The 24305-nt window shown below is 40.6% G+C and overlaps 1 protein-coding gene across 6 annotated transcripts in view; it reads left to right on the forward strand.

The window, feature by feature from the left end:
* Positions 1–24305, forward strand: part of PDE4D (phosphodiesterase 4D) — a 1473810-nt gene that overhangs the window by 1276774 nt on the left and 172731 nt on the right. For all 6 annotated transcript variants that reach the window (XM_047756094.1, XM_047756021.1, XM_047756175.1 and 3 more), the window contains 2 exons: positions 236–309; positions 5517–5566. In XM_047756094.1, the coding sequence (XP_047612050.1) occupies positions 236–309; positions 5517–5566 (124 nt within the window). The remainder of the gene's footprint in view (positions 1–235; positions 310–5516; positions 5567–24305) is intronic.

Genomic DNA, 24305 nt, shown 5'->3' on the forward strand with positions numbered 1-24305 from the left:
ACCATGAGGAGAAATAATCCAGAAAATCTTTTTAAGTTTGCCCTCTGTGGATTTCATATGGATACATGTAAATGTCACCAGATGCTGGGAGGTTCTTCAGTAGTATATGAAACTAAGTTGGAAGTGGTGTCAGGTTTTCACTGAACAAACCAATTTTTAAAATCACCAAACCATTTCAAATTTCATTAAAGAGGCCCTCATTTCAAGAAGTTTAAAGACTCCTTTTTTGTTGTAGGTCTTGGCCAGCCTGCGAACTGTCCGAAACAACTTTGCTGCGTTGACTAATTTGCAAGACCGAGCACCTAGCAAGTAAGTTATTTTCTCCCACTCCTTCTGGCTGGACCTTCATACAGTGTTTTCTCAATTTAATTGAACTCAAGGTGATATATTAGATTTCCCTGAATCGTTGCCATGTTGTCTAACCATTTACTCTAAGTCATACGATGTCCTGTTAATTTTCTATAAATACTGTGTGATGATGGTTCTCATATCAGAGATGAAGCAGGATGACAAATAAATATGATGATTCCATCTGTCAGAAATCACCTGGCATGATCAGTCCTCTGCCCAGTTATTTACACTCAGGGTAACTACAGTTTTGGCTGACTTTATAAATTAACCATGAGCAAAGAGTGTCGTCAGCCCTTAAAGTTAACCCCACATTGTCCTCTTAATTCTAAGGCAAGGAGAAGCATCACATCACAGCAAAGATCTCTAATTCTTGAGCTGTTACTGAACTAGATCAACAGCACCATGAAGATCCCAGCAAAACTGGGACTTATAGGATAACAGGGGAAGCAATTGAAAGAGAGAAAGCTGAGATGGAAAATAATTTTAACCTGGGGGTTCTAATAAAGGTGGAAAATGAAAAAAAAATTTTTTTGGGGGGGGGAGTTCCTGTTGTGGCTCAGTGGAAACAAATCCGACTAGTATCCATGAGGATGTGGGTTTGAACCTTGGACTTGCTCAGTGGGTTAAGGATCTTGTGTTGCCATGAGCCGTGGTGTAGGTCTCAGAAGGGACTTGGATCCCGAGTCACTCTGGCTGTGGTGTAGGCTGGCAGCTCTAGCTCCAATTCGACCCCTAGCCTGGGGACTTCCATATGCCATGAGTGTGCCGAAGAAAAGCAAAAAATAAGAAGCCAAGGTTAAGTGGAAAACATTCATTTTTTCAAATGCCATTATTTTGACAACCTATTATAAAATAATATAATATTCTCATTAAGATATCACCTCTAGGAGTTTCCGTCATGACACAGAGGAAACTAATCCAACTAGGGACCATAGGATTGTGGGTTCAATCCCTGGCCTCGCTTAGTGGGTTAAGGATCTGGCATTGCCATGAGCTGTGGTGTAGGTCCTAGAGGCGACTCTGATCCTGTGTTGCTGTGGCTGTGGCGTAGGCTGGCAGCTCTAGCTCTAATTGGACCCCTAGCCTGGGAACCTCCATATGCTGCGGGTACAGCCCTGAAAAGACAAATAAATAAATAAATAAATAAAATATCAACTCTGAAGAATTTTCCAGGAGGAAAAAAAAAAGCATTGCATTAAATCAATATTGAGGACAGTGAATGAAAATTTAATTTGGAATCATAGCTTACCTAAACATACAAAAATGTTGTTGTAATTACTGTTTCTTGAGCACTAAGAAAACTGAACTTTACGTCCCATAATAATAGAATCTATCTCCCAAATTTACATTTTCCATGATTAAAAAAAAAAAACTCGGGCCATCATTATGTACATATACTTCCTGTGCCAGAACAAGGTTTTGTAAAAATCAATATAAATGCCACAATGCAAATAACTGGAATGAAAGCCAGAAGCTTCAACTGGATTGTCACATTTTGCAGGTAATGAAAATTTGCAGTATTTTTACCTCTCAACTTCTTCTTCCCTTCTTCATCCCCTGAGCTAACTGTGATTGATTCTTTAGGTTACAGCTTAAATATAACTTCATGTGGGGGCACTGTCTCTTAACACTCAACATGCACACATGCCCACAGGTCCCAGCCTGCGTAGTATGCCTTTCCACTGCCATATTATTGCATCCTGTACTCACTTCTATTTTACTTTTATTTTTTTAGTTATTTATTTATTTTGCCCTTGCTTATGGCATGCAGAAGATCCCTGGGCTTGGGTTGAACCTGAGCCACAGCAATGACCTGCACCATAGCAGTGACAATGCCAGATCCATACCCCACTAGGCCACCAGGGAACTCCATCACCCCTATTTTAGCACATTTTCTCAGTGTTCCTTTTGCCTCTTTGCTCGTCTGGGCACTCCTTCAGAATATCAGTTCTCAGAGAGCAGGGGTTGTATATGGTTCATGTTTGTATTCCCGATGCCTACTATAATAATAGCCAGCACAGGTAATCACTCTGCACTGTTTGCTGGCAGGAAGAGTGACCTGGTGATGCCATGTGTGCAACCTGAGGGCGTGCCTCGAGCTATTTGTTCATTACCAAATGTGTCTTCCATGGTTAGTGGCCTCTCGGGGGCTTTCGGCATTCGGTTGCTCCTAGGGACAGTCCCCACCTCCCCTGCCCCCCAGCCTTTGAAAGTCTCAACCCTGCAGGAGAAATGAAATTACTGGTGTCCTTTCCAAACTTTTTTAGCCTCGTTATTTTGTTCAGGAAATTGAGAATTTTGTCTTTAAAAGGAGAACAAGAAACTTTATAACTAACCCCTTTTATGCTTCCTTCAGACTCAGTCACTTGGGTACCAGCATCTACACCTGCAGCAGATGGGCATTCGTTCAGCAGATGTAAAGGCATCTGACTGGCCTTTCTGTCCCCCCAAAAAATGATCTGAGGCCCATTCTATACAAGACAGATGTTTTCAACTGACTTCCAGAGACAAAACAGATTAAAGTGGAAAAGAGCAGCTAGAGGAGGACAGAAAAACTTATCTTATGCCTGCACGTGACCTGCTGTGTAATGGCCTGGGTGACGTCTAGCCAAACAGTGTTACTGGGTAAACTAAGTAAAGGTCTTTGTCGTCTTGCTTTTGGTCAGTACAGGTTTGTACCTCCTCGACTGAGCCAAACCTAATCAGCCTTCTCAGGTTCAGAATAGTAGGACTCAGAGTGCCGCTAGCACACTTCCAAGAGCACCCTTGGGCTTTGTCCAAGGCGTGTGCTAACTTGCACAATCCACCCTTTCTGTTTGCTTCAAGAAACGAGTCTTGGAGTTCCCGCTGGGGCACAGTGGGTTAAGGATCTGGTGTTGCTGCAGGCCTCACTTGTGCATGATTGACTTTTATTAACTCACTGCTGGTTCCTGTCCCCTTGCTCTTCCTTGCCCTTGAGATTTTCCATTCCAGAAGCGATTTCTGGCTCATTCTTGCTGTAGCCATGAATCAAACGGTTAATATTTTCTGTGAGTCATTACTTGAAATATCAAGTTCCCAGTGCCGGTTGTAGGACTGATATCAAAAGGAGATAATAAGAAACAAGAACTGATTTGGTTTTCCAAAACTATAGAAGTTTAAAAATATGTCTTCGATGCCTCTCCCAGACAAAATTAGTGCTTTCTACATTTTCACAGAGCAAGGACTAAAAAGGGGTAATCATTATATAAATGATTGGAATCATAAACTCTCAGTGAGAAGATAACTATGAATATATAGACCAAAACTTTCAGAGTAGCAGTTTTAAATATTAACCTTTCTTTTTTATGAAGCATTCAATTTCAAATTCCCCCATTTTATTTCATAATAAAAACTAAAATAATTCAGAAGTTAATTTTGGTGCATTTTCTTTTTCTTCTTTTTTTTTTTTTTTTTTTTTTTTTGCTTTTTAGGACCACACCCACAGCATATGGAAGTTCTCTGGTTAGGGAGTGAAAGGGAGCTACAGCTACAGCCACAGCATCTCAGGATCTGAGCCGTGTCTGCAACCTACACCACAGCTTATGGCAACACCAGATCTCCAACCCACTGAGTGAGGCCAGGGATCAAACCTGCGTCTTCATGGATGCTAGTTGGATTTGTTTCCACTGCACCACAATGGAAACTCCCAATTTTGGTGCATTTTAAATCAAACACAAAATTTCAATCCCAAACCGACATCAGTAAATTTAAGAGCAATGAGACGGAGCCAGATGCTGAGCAGAACCAAGGCAGTGGGAATTTAGAAGGTGCCAGATTATTCCCTGCCCCCCCCAGCCCCCATATCTCCCAGCCCTGCAAAGAGAGTCATCATCTCAAGAAGGCATATTTGACCAGGGCTCTGCAGGAACCTGCCATCTTCACAGGTTGTACAAAAGCATCCTAAAAATAATGCAGCATACCAGATTGCAGCCCCTAGAATTACATTGCCTTAGTTCAAATCTCAGCTTTCTCCCTTGTAAGAAGCAATTTCACTTTCTAAAGCTGTGTTTGTTTCATTGGTAAAATGAGAACAATGGGACTGCCTGCCTTGAGGTTTGTTGTGAGGATTGAATGAGATAATTTATCCAAAGTTCTCACTTAGCATAGCGTCTGACACACAGTAAGTGCTTATTAAGTGTTAGCCACCACTGGGAGGACCAAAACAGACAACCCCAAAAATCGAAAAGAAAATTTTTTCAGACATCCTTGAATATGTCTATTTTTTAAAGTTTTTTTTTTAAAGATCACTATATTTGATGTGCTTTCACTTGTAACAATTTTAAAATATTGCATTTCAAAAAATTTTAATGGGTATCCCATAAATGACATTCTCTTCAACATAATTTATTAAGTACTGGGTACACTGTGCTGGGCTCTGTAGGAAATACTAATTAACCGCATAGCATGTTTTTAGTTCATTTGTTCGTTTTTTTTTTTTTAACCTCAAGTGGTTTATAATCATCTTGTGAAACTTGGCCAACATCTGGAAAATTAGAGAATATGAAATAGAATTGATTGAATACCTTTAGTTTATACTATTTCTAAAGTCTCTATAGCATCTATTTGGACAAGTCATTTAATATACCTCTCAAACAAGCATATCAGAGATGTTTCTCAGTATAAGAAAATAGAAAGGGAAAAGTTGAAGTAGCTTCTCTAAGTGTAATATAGTTTACAAGGAGTTGTTCACTTCCAATAATTCTCAGGCAATTGCAAGAATTTATGCTGAAAAGAAAAGTTTCTTAACAGTGTATTAGAGAAACCAGTTGTAGATTGATTGCTTTTTCAAATTCAGAAAGTCTGTGTTTGCTGTGTAAGCATTGGCTTAATTAAATATGGCCAATCAATAAGAACTTCCTCTTTTATCATGTCCCTCTGACACTTACATCAGCTTTATTTACCCCAAAGTCTATCACTATGAGATTTAGCTTTTTTTGTTGTTGTTTTTTTGGCACAGTGATCAGAGCTATAGTACAAAGGCAGCCTAAGAACTTGATTGGCTAGTCTGAAGGAAATCTTCATTTGCATGCCCTAACTTAAAAATAATCCTTAAATTAAAATGGCAAATCTGAAATGACTGAGACAGTCCTCAAACCCACAAGTATCACATATTTAGTGCTCTGTTATTTTTCTCTCTTTGCCAGAAGATCACCCATGTGCAACCAACCATCCATCAACAAAGCCACCATAACAGGTAAGAAAGATCTGGGAGCTTATTCCTCTCATGTCCAGGAAAAAAAATATAGCACCAATGTTTTCCTACAATTCTAAAATCTTCAAGAAATGAGTCCTTTCTACTCTATGGTACCATTTCCCTTATTGATCTTACAAGCTGACCATTTAAGCTATTGGAAAAATTGCACAAAAAAAAAAGGTGCGCCCTTTTTTTTTTTTAACCAGTTAAATTTGTGCTCTTACTAAGTTTGTCGTTGCTCTGGCACTTTCATTTTGAGGGAGAGCATTACCTTCAAAATGGTGACCATGTTGTTTCTAAGCTTGTGCTATCAGCATGATGTTATTATATGGTAACTTGGTTTAATGAAAATCAAAGCATAAATGTACCTACTTGGTTAATCAGTATCCCTGTAGTGTGTAGGAAGGAGTACTGTTCAAGTACTCCTGATTTGGACCTAGAGAACTAAGATTAAATTCAGTTTGGGAGAGGAGAGAAGTAATTATCCAGTACAGAAACAAAGTGTTTTGTTGTGTTTTTTTTGTCTTTTTTTGTGTTTTTAGGGCTGCACCCGTGGCATATGGAGGTTCCCAGGCTAGGAGTCAAATCGGAGCTGTAGCCACTGGCCTGCGCCACAGCCATGCCAGATCCTAGCCATGTCTGCGACTGACACCACAGCTCACAGCAACGCCAGATCCTTAACCCGCTGTGCAAAGCCAGGGATTGAACCTGCGTCTTCATGGATACTAGTCAGACTTGTTTCCCCTGAGCCACGACAGGAACTCCGAAAAGTTCAATGAGATCTAAAGAATAGATGTTTGGGGAAGAGAAGTGGACAGAAGCATGTGGGGTATAAAGGGCAAAAGAAAAAAAATTATCCCAATTCCTATTAGCCTGTTTTAGTCTTTGGGGCTTGACCTCAGCTGAACCAAAACACAACAAATGATCTCCTTTTGCTGAACCTGTAACCAAATGGAAATCATTTAATCATTTCTTAAAACCCCAATTGATTCATTAAGGTAATTGCCTGGCAAAGAAAACCTATGGTTTCTAAAATTATTACCAGAAGAAAATTAGCCTGTTCTCCAAAATAGACCAATACTTCACTTGATTCAAGTGTCTTCCTTAGATTCCAATTCCTAATATGCTGAGGAGCTCATTATTCTGTTATTAGTGACTGCAGTTTGGTTGAAAATTAACTTCATCATGTCCCATCAGGACTTTTCAACCAGGACACCACATCAAAGTCATTCTGGAACAGCTGTTCCTGTTGGTCTTTCCCTAATGTCTTTCAGATACGATTTGTGTTTCATTGAATATTACATTATTGGTTCTCTTGTTCATGTGTATCTTTCACAATCTTACTGCTGATAATTTTCAACTGACATTTCATTGTCTGTGTCTGTTTTACCCATTTTATTCTTTGTGTTGGTCAAGAGGTGAACAATAAGTGAAATTCCTTTAAAATAAGTTCTTTGAGTAAGCTTTTTTTGCTTTAGAAACCCCAATTGAATATAAAAGAGCCCAAATGAAGGTGGGATGTGGAGGCAAACTCCTTTGTTTCTGTGCCTTTACCTGTTTTGAGAGACATGCAGGCTGACTTCTGTGAGCATGTGCGGGGGGAGGGGGGAGCTCTGTGGTGAGAAAGACCACATGCAACCTGGTCCCAGCCCTGCTCCAGACCCTACATCTGACCCATGTAAAGAAGGGTGCTCCCCACCCCCTGTTATTTTTGCAATAAGCAAAACTCCTTGACACCGCATTTTGTGCAGAACTCAGTGCTATTTTTGGTCCCCGAAAGCTTTTGTAGCTTGAGGTCACATATGAGTCCACCCCACAGAGCACCCTCCCAGAACAGCTGTAGGTGCCAGTGGCGATTGTTGTGTTGAACAAGAGGTGGCGGGTGCTCCGTGGTCAGGACAGCTGTCCAGCCACCCTGGCAGACGTCTGGCACTGATTAAAGAGAGAGTTTAGCTGCATTCAGAGGGCACAGACTTGGTTGTGAACACATGTGGGAGATACCATAGATGCTCCCAGAAATTTTCGCTAGTGTTGAGTGAGGCCCAGGAGCCATGCCCAAGGGAACTATGAGCCAGTGAAATCTGGGCATAAAGGTTATTATGGCCTCATTTTAGCACCATGATCTTGATCTGAGGCCTGGGGCAGTGGGGATCTAGAAATATCTAGGAAAGGGCGCTAATTAACTGAGTAACTGCTTCTTGCAGCTGTGATCATCAGAAGGCACAAGAGGAAGTTAGCTGACTAGCGAATGGAGTGGCAGTCTTTTTTTTTGGCCCAAGCATGGCAAACCGAGGTGAAAAGTCACATGAAGGGAGGGGGGATGAAAGCAATAGCAAGGGACAGTCCCCTCTCTGAGCTCATTCTGAAAGAAATGAACTTTGAAAAACCTAAGTTGTGATAATAGTAGTGCTTGAGACTTCAGTACAAGACTTGAGGTGCACAGAAAATGTGATGTGTGAGACTCTTCTCCCTCAGCAGCTGATTGCCCAGAACCCACCTCCAAGTTCACTCCTTCTGCTGTTGGAACCCAGCTGTATTCTGCAGTAGTCCTGGCAAGGGCAGAGGAGAGTGTTAAAAGAGTCAGTAGGGCACTCTTGAAGATGAACTTGTCCTTAGAAATTTTGCTGAGGGTCTAGAGGAACTAGCCTACGGTTAAGTTTATGGTTGGTCCACAAGGCTGCTGTGGCGCACAGTGCTGGGGCAACTCCATAGAACCTGACTGACCTGACAGAGTGCTCTGGAAATTGTGCTCTGCCTGTCCAGAATCCAAGCCATGTTCTGTCATGATAGGCGTGTGGCCTTGGGCAGGTGACACAACCTTTCCTTGCCTCAGTTTTCCCATTTACAAAAATGGTGCTCGGGAGTTCCCGTCGTGGCGCAGTGGTTAACGAATCCAATTAGGAACCATGAGGTTGTGGGTTCGATCCCTGGCCTTGCTCAGTGGATTAAGAATCCAGCATTGCTGTGAGCTGGGGTGTAGGTCGCAGACATGGCTCGGATCCCGAGTTGCTGTGGCTCTGGCGTACACCAGTGGCTACAGCTCTGATTCGACCCCTGGCCTGGGAACCTCCATATGCTGCGAGAGCGGCCCAAGAAATGGCAAAAAGGCAAAAAAAAAAAAATGGTGCTCATACTTGATACAGTTATTATGGAATTAAATGGGATCATGTGTGGGATGCTCTTAGCATAGATTAAGTACTCAGTACATTATTTTGTTTTCTTGTGGTTTTTTGGATTTTGTTTCTAGGATTCATTCTGTACATAGAACTAGGGATGATGGAAAGAACAGGCCGGAGATGATAGAAAAACAGGGAAGAATGAGCGAAAGATAAACCGGCAAGGTCATAGGATTAAAAGTTATGGGCTCTCTCCCCAAATGGTCAAAATGGACAGACTTCCTTTGTGCCTGTTATAAATGGCCTCCAGTCACTCCCCATGCTATATCTCATCCTCTCATCATAGCCACAGACATTGGTACTTTTGTGATATGGATGTTAAATTATTTTTCTAATGGAAGTATAGTTGATTTACAGTGTTGTGTTAGTTTCAGGTGTGCAGGAAAGTGGCTCAGTTACATATTTTTTTTCAGATTCTTTTCTATTATAGTGTATCATAAGATATTGAGTATAATTGAATAATTATATTGAATAATAATGAATAATAATTATCGAATAATTGATATTGAATAATTCCCTGTGCTATAAGGAGGTCCTTATTACTTATCTATTTTATATATGGTAGTGTGTATCTGTCAATCCCAAACCCCTCATTTCTCCTTCCTTCCCTTTCCCCTTTGGAAACCAGAAGCTTTTTCTAAGTTTGTGTGTCTATTTCTGTTTTATAAATAAGTTCAGGATTATTTTAAATATTGCAGAACTTACTTTTGAGTTACAGAGGTTTGAAGAAGGAAAATTAACTCTCTCTAATGTTCCCATAAATCAACTCCGAGTTTTTAAAAAGAAGAACTAAAAACTTTGTCACGCTATTCTTTTCTAAAACTTTATCCTGCAGAACTTAAAATACTCTCTTCCCCCTGCTGGAGGTTATTCCATTTGACATGTGTTAAAACCAGGAAAGTTTGATTTTATATCATTAGGGCTAAAGCATGTTTGTTAGTTGCCAGATTTTTATTTTCATACCTAATAGGTAAATACATAGCTCTACAGCAATTTAATAATTTTTTTAAAAATAAAGCTTCCAAATGTGTATTTATAAAAAAGCCTTCCTACTAAGTAGCTGTTTGTTCTTTAAGTATGATAGAACAAAAAGATTGTGCGTGGCATTTGAGGCTCGAGTGCAAACCCTGTCTCTCTCCTTTGGGAGATATGAGCTCAGAACTCTCCGTGCTGTTGCAGGAATTCAGGGAGATAAGTTAGATGAAGACGAGAAGCCTGTCATGGGTAACCAAGTGTTTCTTCCTAAATCCTACTCCGTGTCTGGTTTTTTTTTTTTCCTAAAGCTAATTTAAAAGCTGATAGAGTAGAGGAGGATGCTGATGATGTATCAGTTTAACTGGTGCACTTCATTTATGATTTTGTTTGCAAACAGTAACGGTGGGACTTTTTTTTTTTTAATAAAGATTTTTTTTTTGGAATAAAGATACTTCGAGTGTGGTTCACCTGCATAGGTTCATTTCAGTTAGTGAATGGCAGAACGAAAGAGTGTGTGGAAACATGAGAGGGCAGCAAAGAGCCAGAGCTGCCCAAGCCTTACCTGCATTGTGACATTAAACCCTGGTTTGGGGGAAGAGCCATGGCTTTAGGGGCACAGTTAGTCCTTTTGAGCATTTCATTTCCAAACAATGTTAACTCAAGAAAAGTCTTATGCAGCCACCTGCTGAAACTTTGTCATGTCATCCTGGTAATCATTTTCCTATATGGTTATGTGTAATTTCCATATTTTCTGTCCCTTTGTTTAATCATCTTTACATTGAGAATTTTCATAGGAGAATGGAACTGAGAGAAAATGTATTTAAACTTCTGTTTTCAAAACCGAGACCTAGTGAGAAAAAATGCTCCTTGGAGGCCGAGCCAGGAATACAGACTCCTTTTCACCAAGTCTAGGGTTTTATTATACCTCTGTGGGATCACCCATCTGATTAGGGTAGCCTTTCAGACCCACCATAGAAGTATATGTTTTGGAGAAAGTAAAGGAAATATTAAAAGATAGTGATTTCTAACAGATATAACAGTGGATTTTTTTGTACATGAACTTGGAAATTCGAAAGTATCCTGTCTCAGTTTCTCCCTGGACAGGCCTTTGTATTTAGAGCTGTTTTCATTATATCTTAAAGCCCTTCAGATAAGTAAATATTGGCAGCCTAAGGAAAAAATACAAGTTTTATCCAAGCAATAAAACCAGTACAATTGCCTGCTCTTTACCTGTAGAGGGAGACACATAATGCAGAGATAGGCATAAAATAACACAAAAGTAGTTTTAGTCCAAAAAAAAATTGGTATGTCTCCAGTCATAATTTTTTTTTACCCTGAATATTCATAACTCCTTGTCTTAAAGTGCATTCTGAATAGAATTTAATCAGTTGGTAAACAGAGAATGTAAAAAGTAAACTATCCCAAGATACTAATTAGTCAAAACCCAACCCGAGAAGAAACTTAATCTGGTATGTTTATTGTTCTTCTGAAGCACAAAGCAGTTTATATAAAATCCAGTGATGGAAAAAAAACAAATATGTTTGCATTGGAACAATTATTTTGCTATTATCTGGACTAATCGTTTAACCCTTTGCAGTTACTAAAGAAAGGAATCTAAGCAACTATTTTATGGTGACAGTAATGACTCTAGTGACTTATGCAGGTCTGCCTTTTAAGTCTGTGTGTGCGTGTGTGCACACACGTGTGTAATAAAAACAACTACTGTATGTAGTATGAAATACCACTCGTGTATATAGTATTATACAATATATAATATAGATGTATAGATGTGTAAATATATATATAACTGATAGTAGTGGTTAGCAGGAGCTACATAAAGAAGACAAAAGGGACCTTGGTGAGAGAAATATGTGGGGCCTGAGGGGAACTAAAAATGTGTGTTAGGACAACGTGTGTGGGAGGGAGGGAGGGTGAAGGCTCGGCCACTGCCGTGGAAGTCTTCCGCTCCTCCCCACTCCTCCCCAGCCGCTAGCCGGCATGAGCTTCATCATGCAGCTCTTTCTCCCTTTTCTTTTAATAAGAGCAAAGCTTGCAGCAACGCTTTAATAATTGCAGAGAATGAGTGTGCCATAAGCTCTTTTAGGAATGTGATTGAAGAATGCTGGGCATATGTTATGCCTAATAGCTTTAATAAAAAATTAATAAAGATTGTGTATGTGAGTACTAGACATTGGCTATTTGGGGGGCAGGGCTTGCTTGTTTTATGTTTATACTTAACGTATCTAATGACTTTGGAGTGTTCTAAATTTTTTGAGACAGAGGAGTTTACTAGCACAAAACTTCCCACATTAAAAAGACTTTTCCGGACAAAGGATTGCACTAAAAGATTTGCTTAAGTGCATGGAGTAGGACTATTCATTAATTCAGTTTATGATCTTTTAGAGGGGTCAAAGTCTGTTTTCTTCCTTATAGGTTAACTTGTTTTGCCTTCTTATACTTTGATTTAGATAAGTAGGTTACATCTACTAATTTGTAAAAAGACCAGGTCTGACAGACAGTTTTTGACCAGGAATTGCTTAAAGTTATTAAAGTTGGTTTTCTAAACAGTGAGAACAAGTTAATGGCATAATCATGGGAAAATATAATTTAATTATATCTCTAATGCCTGAATATCTACTCTGGGTATTTTGTTATAACTTTAACTGAAACAATTAAATGAAAATGCATATTTATTTAATCAGAATAGCAAAAAGGTTATGAGTGAAACCATGCAGGTTGAAAACCCAGCTTTCCTCTTACTAGCTGTGTAGTCTTGGTCAATTTATTTAAATTCTCTAAGCTTTCATTTTCTCATCAGTTAATTCTTCACTATTATTATTAAAGTATAGTTGATTTACAATGTTGTGCCAATTTCCACAGCACAGCAAAGTGACCCAGTCATTCATATATATACATTCCTTTTCTTACATTATCTTCCAGCATGTTCTAATCCCAAGAGATTGGATATAGTTCCCTGTGCTATACGGTAATACCCCATTGCTTATCCACTCCAGACGTAATAGTTTGCATCTTCTAACCCCAAACTGCCAGTCCACCTCACTCCCTCCCCACTCCCCCTTGGCAAACACAAGTCTCTACTCTATGTCTGTGAGTCTGTAGATAGGTTCATTAGTGCCATATTTTACATTCTACATGTAAGTTCATCAGTTATTACTCAGACAATGGTTAGCATAGTGCTTAGTACCCAGAATGTATTCAACAAATGTAACTGTCATTATTTCTATATCATCGTCATCATCATCATCTATTTGGTCAACAAATATTTTCTCTGCACCGTAAATGTGGCATGCAGTAAGGTAGGTGTTAGAAATAAAAAGATGAGTAAAATGTGACTCCTGGCTTCAAGAAAGGCACATGGGGAGATGCAATCATGAGCAATTAAGTATAAGCTAAGTAGCACAGTTGAAGTAAATTCAAATGCCTGTTTGTATTTGAAGGAGAGAGCAAAAGGTTCTACCCAAGGGAAGCTCTCCCCTGAACTTCGAAGAAGGTGGAGTTCTCCCTGTAGTTAGAGGGAAACCACCTCACACAAAGGAGCAGTCAGAGTGAGATATGGAAGCATGGGGTGCTGGTCCAGCTCAGGGGCCTGGGACCACAAAGAGCAAAAAGAGTTGAAAGTGTATGGAAGCAGCAGAACAGGAAGCTCTAAGACTAGATTAAGGCAATGGCGTGAAGATCATCAGAAGCCAGTGTAAATAATGGTGGACTTTATTTTACAAGCAGTGGAAAACCATCAGTCATTTCTAAGCAGAGGAGCAAGTGGAGACGAGGAAATAGATTCACAACTCTTTTCGCAAGCGCTCCAAACTAACAGATGGGCCAGATCTGGGAGAATAATCAAATACTGAATGAAAGAGGAGAGGGTACTGCTCTAGACAGTGTTGCCATTGAGTTGCTGGAAAGCTGTTGGAAAACCATCATTTTCTGTTTATAGTGGTGCCCACACCCCCATCTAACAAACAATGAATGCAGTCTAGGATAAACGAGATAATATGTGTGCAGTGCTCTGCGATTAGCGGAAGAAAATACAAGGTGACACTGTTATCTGCGCGATCCTCATCATCCTGGTCGTCATCACCTGCGCCATCACTGCTCTTATCTCCCCAAATATATACAAATTTGAGTTAGACCAGCTTGCTCCTCTCCTGGGAGAAAATGAAGTCTCATTTCCATGTTTGTGTATGGGGGTGGGAGTGAGTTTGAGAAATGTTTTGTTTAGTAACTGTATTCTTTTTGTCTTCTCAGACACAGTACCAAGTCCCCTTAAAAAAAAAAAAAAAAAGAATAACAAAAGCTGCATTCTTAGGTCATTCCCTTTATCCACAAAGTGCATCCCACCAAGTATGCCTTAAAAAATATTCCAGGCACACTCAGAAATACAAGACTGTGATGGGGCAAAACAATGAAAATTCCTATGGGTCTCATTTCCCAAATTTTCCCTGTTAAGTGTTAACACTGAATTATTTAACTGAATAAGTGAGGATTTCACTCACAGCATTTTGTTCTTTCACTGTCTCAGGAAAGGCTTTCTACAACATTGGATCTGTTATTCATACTCATATTAATAAAAGGTAACATTTCTGACATTTAATACGTATTAAAGACTCTACCTGCGTAGCAATCTTTTAAACAAATCTTATGATAATTCAGCATATAGTGCAGATTAAGTCTGACTCAAGGCAGAATGTTAAGGCTTCCCTCCCTTAAAATGTATTGGTACATGTAGAGAAACACACACACAATTCTGCTGTTCTCTTCTCCCCCAAGTTATTTAGTTATTTTTTTCTTCTTCTTCTTTTTTTTTTTAAGGAGACAGCAGAAAATGAACCTATGTTGTGTCTTACTGAACATGTATGAATGGAGGGTAGGACAGAGGAGGGATAAGATCTGTGGATATACAACCCCCCTTTGGGAGACCCTAAGGAGGCAGTTATACAGGCTAAAGAGGGGGGTAGAAGTCCTCAGGCCTTCTTCAATCCCCTCAGTTCTTTTCCTGTCTCCTCTGAAGTACCTGCTGTCATGACAATGCCCAGGGCAGGAACATCAACAAGGAAAGGACCGCATGATGTGTGTGTGTGTGCAGTGAAGCGGAGGGAGGATGTTACAGGGTTCTGGATAGCGCAGTGCTTGAGCCTCTGCACTCACCTTACTTTTAGGACCACTCACCGTTAACCCCCTGAGAGAACAGTTTCTACCATGGGATGATATTCATCTTCTCTTTGTATTTAGACTTGCCCTTGGCCCTTCATCTCCATTATCATTGTCGTGGGTACCATTTTTGGCCATGAAATTCCCCAGCTCTCTAGGCTCCGAACATACTTCCTCTAGACATCTCTGATGTCTCCATAGCCAGTCTTTTTAGTGTGCCATTTTCTTTTTGCGTGGTTCTTTATTGGCAGTGTTGGTACCCAAAGTATTTCTAATCCACTGTATTCTGCCTGCCTGACAAGACAAATGCATACTCATGTCTTTTTTTTTTTTTCCTGGGTGCATTTCTGATATTTACACATTGTACACTGAATTGTCCACGTGGGGAACCTCATCAATGGGTTTGCTCCTTCACTCCTTCAGTCACTTAGCTGTAAAAGAGTGTACTTGGGCTCTCAGGACCCAATGAGCCATGAAATACCTCCACTGAGCTATAGGACAATTATCCTAGAGGTTTGTGGAATTTGAAAAGATAAACTGTGTTCTGTTGAGTGACACAGAGCATTAAGTAAATAGGAAACAGAAGGTTTGTAAATGACTGGATACATGAGTAGATAAAATAAGGAAAGGAGGAGAGAATGGGGCCGGCCAAGATCTCTTCCATGAGAGCCAGGAAGCTATCTACCCTGCAAATTTGCTTGGAGACTGGCAAGAGTCTGGGGAACCACTTGAGGAACTTAGGGAAAATTTAGCAACATCAGAAGATAGTGGTATGAGAGTAGTAGAAGCAAGGTTTCCCGAATTGCCAAGGAGGAAAATAGCAAAGGATGGGTTGGGGACTGAGACCTCAGGTGAGGAAGAGGTGAGGGTCTCTGAGATGCTTCTTAAGTCACTGACTGTGCTAGTTAATGAAAATGGTTTACACAGAAGTAGATCTAGCTTTTCTTTTGTAGCAGATTTTTAATTTTGAAAAAAATCAAAATGCTTGCTGTCTTCCTGTACAAGTCAGAACCTACATACAGGAATGACAGCAGTAGAGAGAGATCACTGCTGGCTCTCCTGCTCACCTGCTTTGTGACCTTAGAAGAGTTACTCAAATGCCAAGAGTCTTTTCAGTTAAATTTTTTTTTTGTCTTTTGCCATTTCTTGGGTTGCTCCCACGGCATATGGAGGTTCCCAGGCTAGGAGTACAATCAGAGCTGTAGCCACCAGCCTATACCAGAGCCACAGCAACGCAGGATCCGAGCCACGTCTGCAACCTGCACCACAGATCACAGCAACGCCGGATCCTTAACTCACTGAGCAAGGCCAGGGATCGAACCCGCAACCTCATGGTTCCTAGTCGGATTCGTTAACCACTGCGCCACTACGAGAACTCCTCAGTTAAATGTTTTGAGTAATAATAATAATAATAATAATAATGATAGTACTTGCCTGGAGTTCCCTCTGGGGTGCAGTGGATTAAGAAACTGACTGCAGTGGCTCAGGTTGCTGCAAAGGTGCAGGTTCAATCTCTGGCCCCAGGGCAGTGGGTTAAAAGGATCTGGTGTTGCCACAGCTATGGCTCAGATTCAGTCCCTGGCCTGAGAACTTCTATATGCCATGCATGTGGCTATAAAAATAATAAATAATAGTAATACTTTCCTGGATTTGCAGAGTACACAGATAACCCATGTAAACATTTTGTCACATTGTCTGATTGTGTTGTTCCTGGTGACTCTCCCAGTACGGCATACGCCATATGCATCTTTGTACACTGTATACTTTTTTCTCCCTGCTGCTGTTGACGAAAGCATTTGGGGAACAGCTTTAGAGACAGTTTACAGGCCATATGAGAAAAATCAGTTTACTGTCATGCTTCACTTTTTATTTTATTTTTATTTTATTTTATTTTATTTTATTTTATTTTGTCTTTTTGTCTTTTTAGGGTCACACCCGTGGCATATGGAGGTTCCCAGGCTAGGGGTCAAATTGGAGCTGTAGCCCCTGGCCTACACCAGAGCCACAGCAAATCAGGATCTGAGCCACATCTGTGACCTACACCACAGCTCATAGCAACACCGGATCCTTAACCCACTGAGCTGAGCAGGATCCGAGCCACGTCCTCATGGATGCTAGTCAGTTTCGTTAACCGCTGAGCCATGATGGGAACTCTTGTCATGCTTTACTTTTGACCAAAAATATTGTCTTCAATATGATTACCAACCTTAGTCACCAAACAAGATATCCGATTAGCCCGAATGAGGCTAATTCTAAAAAAGGAGCCACTCCAAGGGATAAGATAATGTTGAGCATCGGAGAGAGGTGTCACATGGACTCTTAAAGGCAATTCCAAGACAGAGTTTTTCCTAGAATTGTCAGAGTGATAGCAGGGTATGGAATAGGCATATATACAGCTTTCTCAGGTGACTCTTTGAAAGGGGGGAAAAGGTTTTGCTTCTAGGAGTCTTTTTACTCTTCAGCCACACCTCATACAGTCTGTATTTCTACAGATCCTCACAGCCAGAATCTGTTCACTGCAGACCGCTTTAGGTGCTGGAGATAAAAGGCAGGGCTGGTGTGCCCCAGCCCATGGGCCAGGGAGGGCTTCAGCCTGCGTCATTTCCACAGAAAGGGCAGCAGAGGAAATTAGCCTGGCATTTGCTGCACCACTGGTGCTCACGGCCACTGTTCATTGGTGCTAGACACCTACAGTGCTTCAAATCCTGTGCTTTGAAGATGCCATGCAGTTCTCTGCTCGGCTGATTTCCAGCCTCCCCTTCCATAGTGATGTCAGCAGTGAGCCTCTGGTGGCAAGATAAAAACCAACCCTGCTAGCTTAAGCAAAATGGAATTTAGTGGGAGAATATTGGAAGAATTCCCAATTCGCTGAGAATTCATGGGGAGGTGTGAGGATCAGGGTTGAGGGAATCAGTGCAGTTTTCAAAGAAGGCGAAAGCCTAAAAGGAAGGGGTAAATCTCATGACAAGATCGAGTGAGGTCCCTGCAACTGTTTTTAGTTTCTTTGTTACTCTGTGTAAGAGTCAGATTCCAGTGTAGGGGTCCAGTTGGCCGACCTTGGGTCCTGGGCTTTGGCTAAGGGAGAACAGGGCATCTGGCTCTTGCACCAGTCCGTGTAATATAATGTCAGAGTGAGAGCCTAAGGGATGGGGCCAGCTTACGTGGATTCATGGTCTGGTTCTGCCGCTTACAGATGTTTCTTCTCAAACAATTCATTTAGCCTCCCAAAGCTTCAAGTTCTTCCTTTTTTTTTTTTTTTTTTTTTGTCTTTTTGCTGTTTCTTTGGGCCGCTCCTGCGGCATATGGAGGTTCCCAGGCTAGGGGTCGAATCGGAGCCGCAGCCACCGGCCTACGCCAGAGCCACAGCAACGCGGGATCCGAGCCGCATCTGCAACCTACACCACAGCTCACGGCAACGCCGGATCGTTAACCCACTGAGCAAGGGCAGGGACCGAACCCGCAACCTCATGGTTCCTAGTCGGATTCATTAACCACTGCGCCACGATGGGAACTCCCCAAGTTCTTCCTTTTTTGAAGCCAGCCTGATAATAGCAATTATCTCCTAAGGAGTTTGTGAAAAATTATTGGAGATGATATTTATGAAAAACTAAGCACAATGCATGGCACTTAGTAAGCACTTGATCATGGTGTGCTATTTTATAATTTGGACAACCCAGTGGAAACTGAAAGAAATTAGGGTACTGTTAGGGGAAATAAGTGCTGGTCAGCCAAAAATAATTATTGATTATAGTGAGATAAGGGGGTTGGCCTCAGTACACTATTTATTTTGCTAACATATTTCTCAGTAATTTCTTAGGGGTGTAGCATGGTAGCTGTTCATTAATGTATCCCTAGGAACCCAGTTCCCCTGAAGGCACAATAATGAGGTGACTTCCTGATCATTTGATCCACACCCCTTTATTGATGCCTCCTTTACACTTAGATCTATACAGGGTGCCATGGTCTGTGGCTTCTGGTTTACCCACAAGTGTAGGAATCAAAGTGAGAAATAATCTGCCTTCCTCTGATCTTTGTTTAGTGGTAATCCGGATGGACCATTGTCTGAGAAGTTACTACCTAATTAGGTTTACTTTAAGGGATACAGGATTCGAGAGAGAGAAGGATTTTTTTTAAGCCTCTCCACTTTCTGAGAACAACAAAGAAGTAGGCCCCAATATATGAATGAGTTGGGTTTCTAAATTCATCTGAAGGTTCATTGTTATTTTATTTTATGTTTATGTTTATGGCCAAGGCATCTGGAAGTTCCCAGGCTAAGGGTCATATTGGTGCTGTGGCTGCTGGCCTACACAATAGCCACAGCAATGCCAGATCCGAGCTGTATCTGCTACCTACACCTCAGCTTACAGCAACCTACCAAGCAAGCCCAGGGATCAAACCTGCATCCTCATAGAGACAAGGGCAGGTCCTTAAGCTGTTGAGCCACAACAGACTCTCCCATTGTTTGAGTTTTAGAAAAGCATATCCACACACTGGCATTCATCAAAGGCCCCTTAGAACCTGTGTATAGAGCTCCATTCCAGGAAAGTGCAGCTTTCCCAAGGAGAGAGCATCCAAGGAGCATTTGAAGTCCCCTAGAAAAGGTATTTATGTCCATCCATGGGATGAGATGGGTTTAAATCACTGAAGACCAATGGAGGGTCACTGTAGAGTGCTGCACAGCCTCCTCCCTTGGGAAGTCGGAGTCACTGTGAGGGGCAGGGCCCAAGCCCAGGCTTTGCAGAGCTAGACAGAGTGTCATGTGCCTCACAGAATCAGTCAGGTCACATCTCACCGCGGCTGCCAGAGCCAGGGAGGTGCTGATCCCTGACTAGATGTTTCCACCTAACCACCACCCTCCCCCTCACTCTGACCAAGCTTCTGAAGCCATGCAGCCTCAGTAGGCCCAGGCCTCAGTCTGTCCTCTCAGCCCTGGCCCCCATCTAGATGACCCTCACCCAAACTGTAGCCATTCCCCTTCCCATACCTTTTAAAACATCAAGTCTTCCCAAGGCCTGATTAAGTCTGGCCTCCACACCAACCTCACTACTCCATACCCCCACCACAAGGGAGGCATGATTGAATTGAAGCTGAAAGTATGGCCACTGAGTGATAATTTTTGCAAAGGTTTGTATCTTTTCCAGAGGAGTAGCTAGGCATTGTAAGAGGGTGGGGTTTGGATGCTGTAAATCAATACAGAGAATTCCCACTATACCACTTCTTAGCTATTTGACTTCAGGCAACTTATTCTCTGAGCCTCAATTTTCTTTTTTTTTTTTTGTCTTTTTGTCTTTTTCTTGTTGTTGTTGTTGTTGCCATTTCTTGAGCCGCTCCACGGCATATGGAGGTTCCCAGGCTAGGGGTTGAATCGGAGCTGTAGCCACCAGCCTACGCCAGAGCCACAGCAACGCGGGATCCGAGCCGCGTCTGCAACCTACACCACAGCTCACGGCAACGCCGGATCATTTACCCACTGAGCAAGGTCAGGGACCAAACCCGCAACCTCATGGTTCCCAGTCGGATTCGTTAACCACTGCGCCACGACGGGAACTCCCGAGCCTCAATTTTTTAATCTCTAAAATATAGATAATAACAAACCTACCTCAGAGGGTTATGGTAAGGCTTAAATGGGATGAATAAGCACCAAGCCTAGTATGTGGCACCTAGTCACAACTAAAAATGAAATGCTAATACCTGAGTCAACTTTTTCTTTTTTTCTTTTTTTTTTTTTTTTCTTGAGTGTACTGTGACACTTCCATCAGTGAGTTTCAGAGGCAAATGAAGTATCTTTAGAACTGGAAGTATGACCTAAGGAAGAGTGAAGGAAAGAAAACAACTGAGTTCCTCTTAAAAGCATTTTCCTTTACTGACTTGTCTTTTATTGTCTGTGTTCGTAAGAATCCAGCTATGCCTGCAAAAGTGTCTGCTGTTTCCGTAGCCAGCTCTTCTCTACATGTTTAAATTCCTAATTGTGCACACAATCTTAGTCACTATATTTTCATGTGCAAGCAATTAAGACTCATTTAACAGCCTTCCCTCTGGAAGGTTTTGTTCTCCATCTGCCACAAATCAGATTCCTTAGGAACATGTTTGATTTTGAAACAATGTGAAAGTACTGTTCATTTTGTTCGAATTTCATTTATGTACCAATTTTTAAAGTGATGTAAATGGACAGCCACAAAAAACGCAGCAGCTGGTCAAAACAAGACTTCAAAGAAACCATTGAAATGAGGTAAAAAAAGTTTTTTAAACACTAATACGCTAGGACGAAGCCAAATAAAAACCATAGTCTGATAAACATTCCTCCAACATATTTCACTCATAACAAATATTTACTTTACAACAGATTTAAAGTACGAGAAAATGGGAATGCACCCCAGTTCCCATTCTGAATCTTGGAAGTCTTGAGCTCACAGTAGTGAATGTGAGGAAAACGGGTAGAAGAAGCCAGGAAGGAGGAAAACAGGAAAAATTAGATTTGTCAGGGTTTTTTTTAGAGAAATGTGGTACGAAGATAGAGATTTCAACAATATTAACCAGAAGAATCAAATGAATTTATATGACACGTTTTTGCTGTACACCTGAAACTAACACAACATTATAAATCAACTAAATTTCAGTTTTAAAAAAATCACTTAGATAAATAAGTTCTCCCTCACCATGAATGAAGTCCATTTTTATTAATTTGTTCAATAACCTTCTTTAGAACATCAAATAGAAGCTAATGCTTGGTCACCTTAAGGGCAAAAAAAAAAAATACTAGTTGCTGAACACAAAGAAGTTTCTGTGAACTGGTAACTAAAATGCAGCTAACATTTAAAAAGAAAAGGATTAGCTTTTCTAGAAGAGTCTCAAAATTAGATCTCACCATTTGGAGGTAGCTTGCGGGAAATAGTTTCCCTTGCTTATATTTCCCATTGTTCCAAGGGGGCTTGAAACAAATAACCAAGACCATTAATACAGCCAATCCCCATTTATATGTCAGTTGGATCTTTGGTCTACCAGTGTCCTAAGGATTTAAGAGCTAAAATGTTTTGATGTCATTTAATGAAATCTTCTGTAAAACTTCAAAGTATTATCATTTCAGGCAGTCACACCTGCATGTTTAAAATGCCTTTGTGCAAAATGTAGCCCAATCTGCTTTCAAATCAGACCTTCAAAGAAGGGTAGATTTATATGTGTGACAGATCCCCTTAGGTGCTTCCCAACAAAGAAAAAGCAAAGGCGAGGGAGCCACTCCCACCCACCATCTCTGTGTCTTTGTGCCCAAGTATCAAATGGTACCTCAAAAACAAGAGCAGAGAAAACCTAAGTACCTCTCTGCTGGAGATCCAAAGCAAAATACAGGTCTTCTGGTAGAAATGATGCCTAAGAAATCACACCTAGTTGGCAAATAAGTGGAAGGAGAAAGTAGAAATGGAGGGGGGCCATGCTTTTCAGAACGGTGAATATTTATGAAAAGGCAACGACTTTTTAAGAGCAGCTAAGCTCAGAAGTCACAGACATCTGATGTCTGCCATTAACAGAGTTAGTTCCACTGCAGTGTGTAATTAACAGTCAGATGAACAGTGTCCTAAGTATTTAGGAGAGTAGTTCACAAATGCATCAGTTTAATAGAATCATCTGGGAATCTTTTAAAAGTTCCAAAAAGTGAAGGAAGAAAATATCAAAGGTTTGCAGACCAGTTGGAGGACGATAGCAATGTTCAAGAATGAAGTCTGGAGTTCCTTGGTGGCCTAGCAGTTAAGGACTTGGCGTTGTCACTGCTATGGCTTGAGTTACTGGAGTGGCTTGGGTTCCATCCCTAGGCTGGGAACTTTTGCATGCCAAGGGTACAGCCAAAAATAAATGAATAAATAAAGTCCCATAAAGGCCCCATACCAGCAAAGGGGCTGGATGGCAGGAATTTAAAGGAAGAGCTAGTTTAAAAAGATGAAAGGGTCCGTATATTGGATTCAATAACCGCTAACTATATGATTTTATCAAGTCGATGTAAAATGGTTCTGAAAATATATAAAGGCTTATAATCCTTGTTGTTATATATAGGATTATATATGGACTAAAAATAGGTTGATAACTTGTATTCCAATATAGAATTGAAGGTTGATTTATCTCAATGCCTAGATTTCCTACCTTTCATTTAGGAGAAAATGTTCCAGATGTCAAATATTCTAGAAAACCAAGGTTCATGATCTTATTTGAACTATGTGGAATGAAAATCTTTAAAAGGTGTTAGGCTCATTCTTAAGCCCTTGAAGACGTGCACTGAAAGTAATTAAATCATTTTTACTGGCTCTGGTCATCATTACGCATGTCTACTTTTATACTTCTCTGTCATTCACGAATACCGAAGGATCTATGAGCTTTCCCCGTACTATAAAGGGCCCCTAACTTTGCAACACTTTAATGTTTCATCTGCTGCTCCCAGTGGTTACTTTGGGTTGTTGCTACTAACCCTACCCTTGGTGCCATCTTCTTTGATCTGCTGCTCCTTCCTCCTTGACAAACCAGGTTACGAAGCCATTGCATCGAGCCTAGAGTAGGAGCAAATTAACTCCAAATAGTAATGAATTTGAGGGCAATCCATCTTTAAGGAAGGGCTTTAGGATATTTATTTCTTTATTTTTACTTCCTCAATACATTATTTTTTTTCCTACTGTACAGCAAGGTGACCCAGTCACACATACATGTATACATTCTTTTTTCCTCACATTATATTTAATGCATGTCACAAATATGTTTTTTGAAATCAATTTACTTGCCTGTTGTGGAGTCCTTTTCACCTACTTACTAGGTGAAAAAAATAAAATAATGCAAATCTCTGGATTACTCATCGCTGGATAAGTAAATTGTTACTGTACTACTAGAACTAATAAAATGAATACTGATTTATCATTAAGTGATCCACAAAGGTATATTTAATTCTGTGCTCTGTGTTTCAGGGAAAGTGTTTAATTCTTTAAAAAAAATTTTTATTAAAGTATAGTTGATTTACACTGTTGTGTCATTGTCTGCTGTATAGCAAAGTGACCCAGTTAATACATATATATATATATGTATGTACATTCTATTTCTCATATTATCTTCTGTTATGTTCTATCACAAACGGTTGGACATAGTTCCCTGTGCTATACAATAGGAAAATATGTTTAATTCTGTGCTCTGGGTTTCAAGGAAACAGAAATGAATAAGGTATGGTCTCATCTCAAGAACTTAGCAAGATACAATTGTACCTAAGAAAAAGACACCAAGAATCTTAGTCCCAGGATTGTGTCACAGAGAGTAAGTATAAGAATTCAGAAGAGCCAAAGATCAAATTCAGACAATAATAAGCAGTGATGGACCTTGAACATTTCCCACATACTATAGAGTTAGTTACATGGCCCACCTGGCTAGACTTTTATAATGTGGGAGTTAATGGA

Source organism: Phacochoerus africanus, chromosome 1, assembly GCF_016906955.1.
Source record: "Phacochoerus africanus isolate WHEZ1 chromosome 1, ROS_Pafr_v1, whole genome shotgun sequence".
NCBI lineage: Eukaryota > Metazoa > Chordata > Mammalia > Artiodactyla > Suidae > Phacochoerus > Phacochoerus africanus.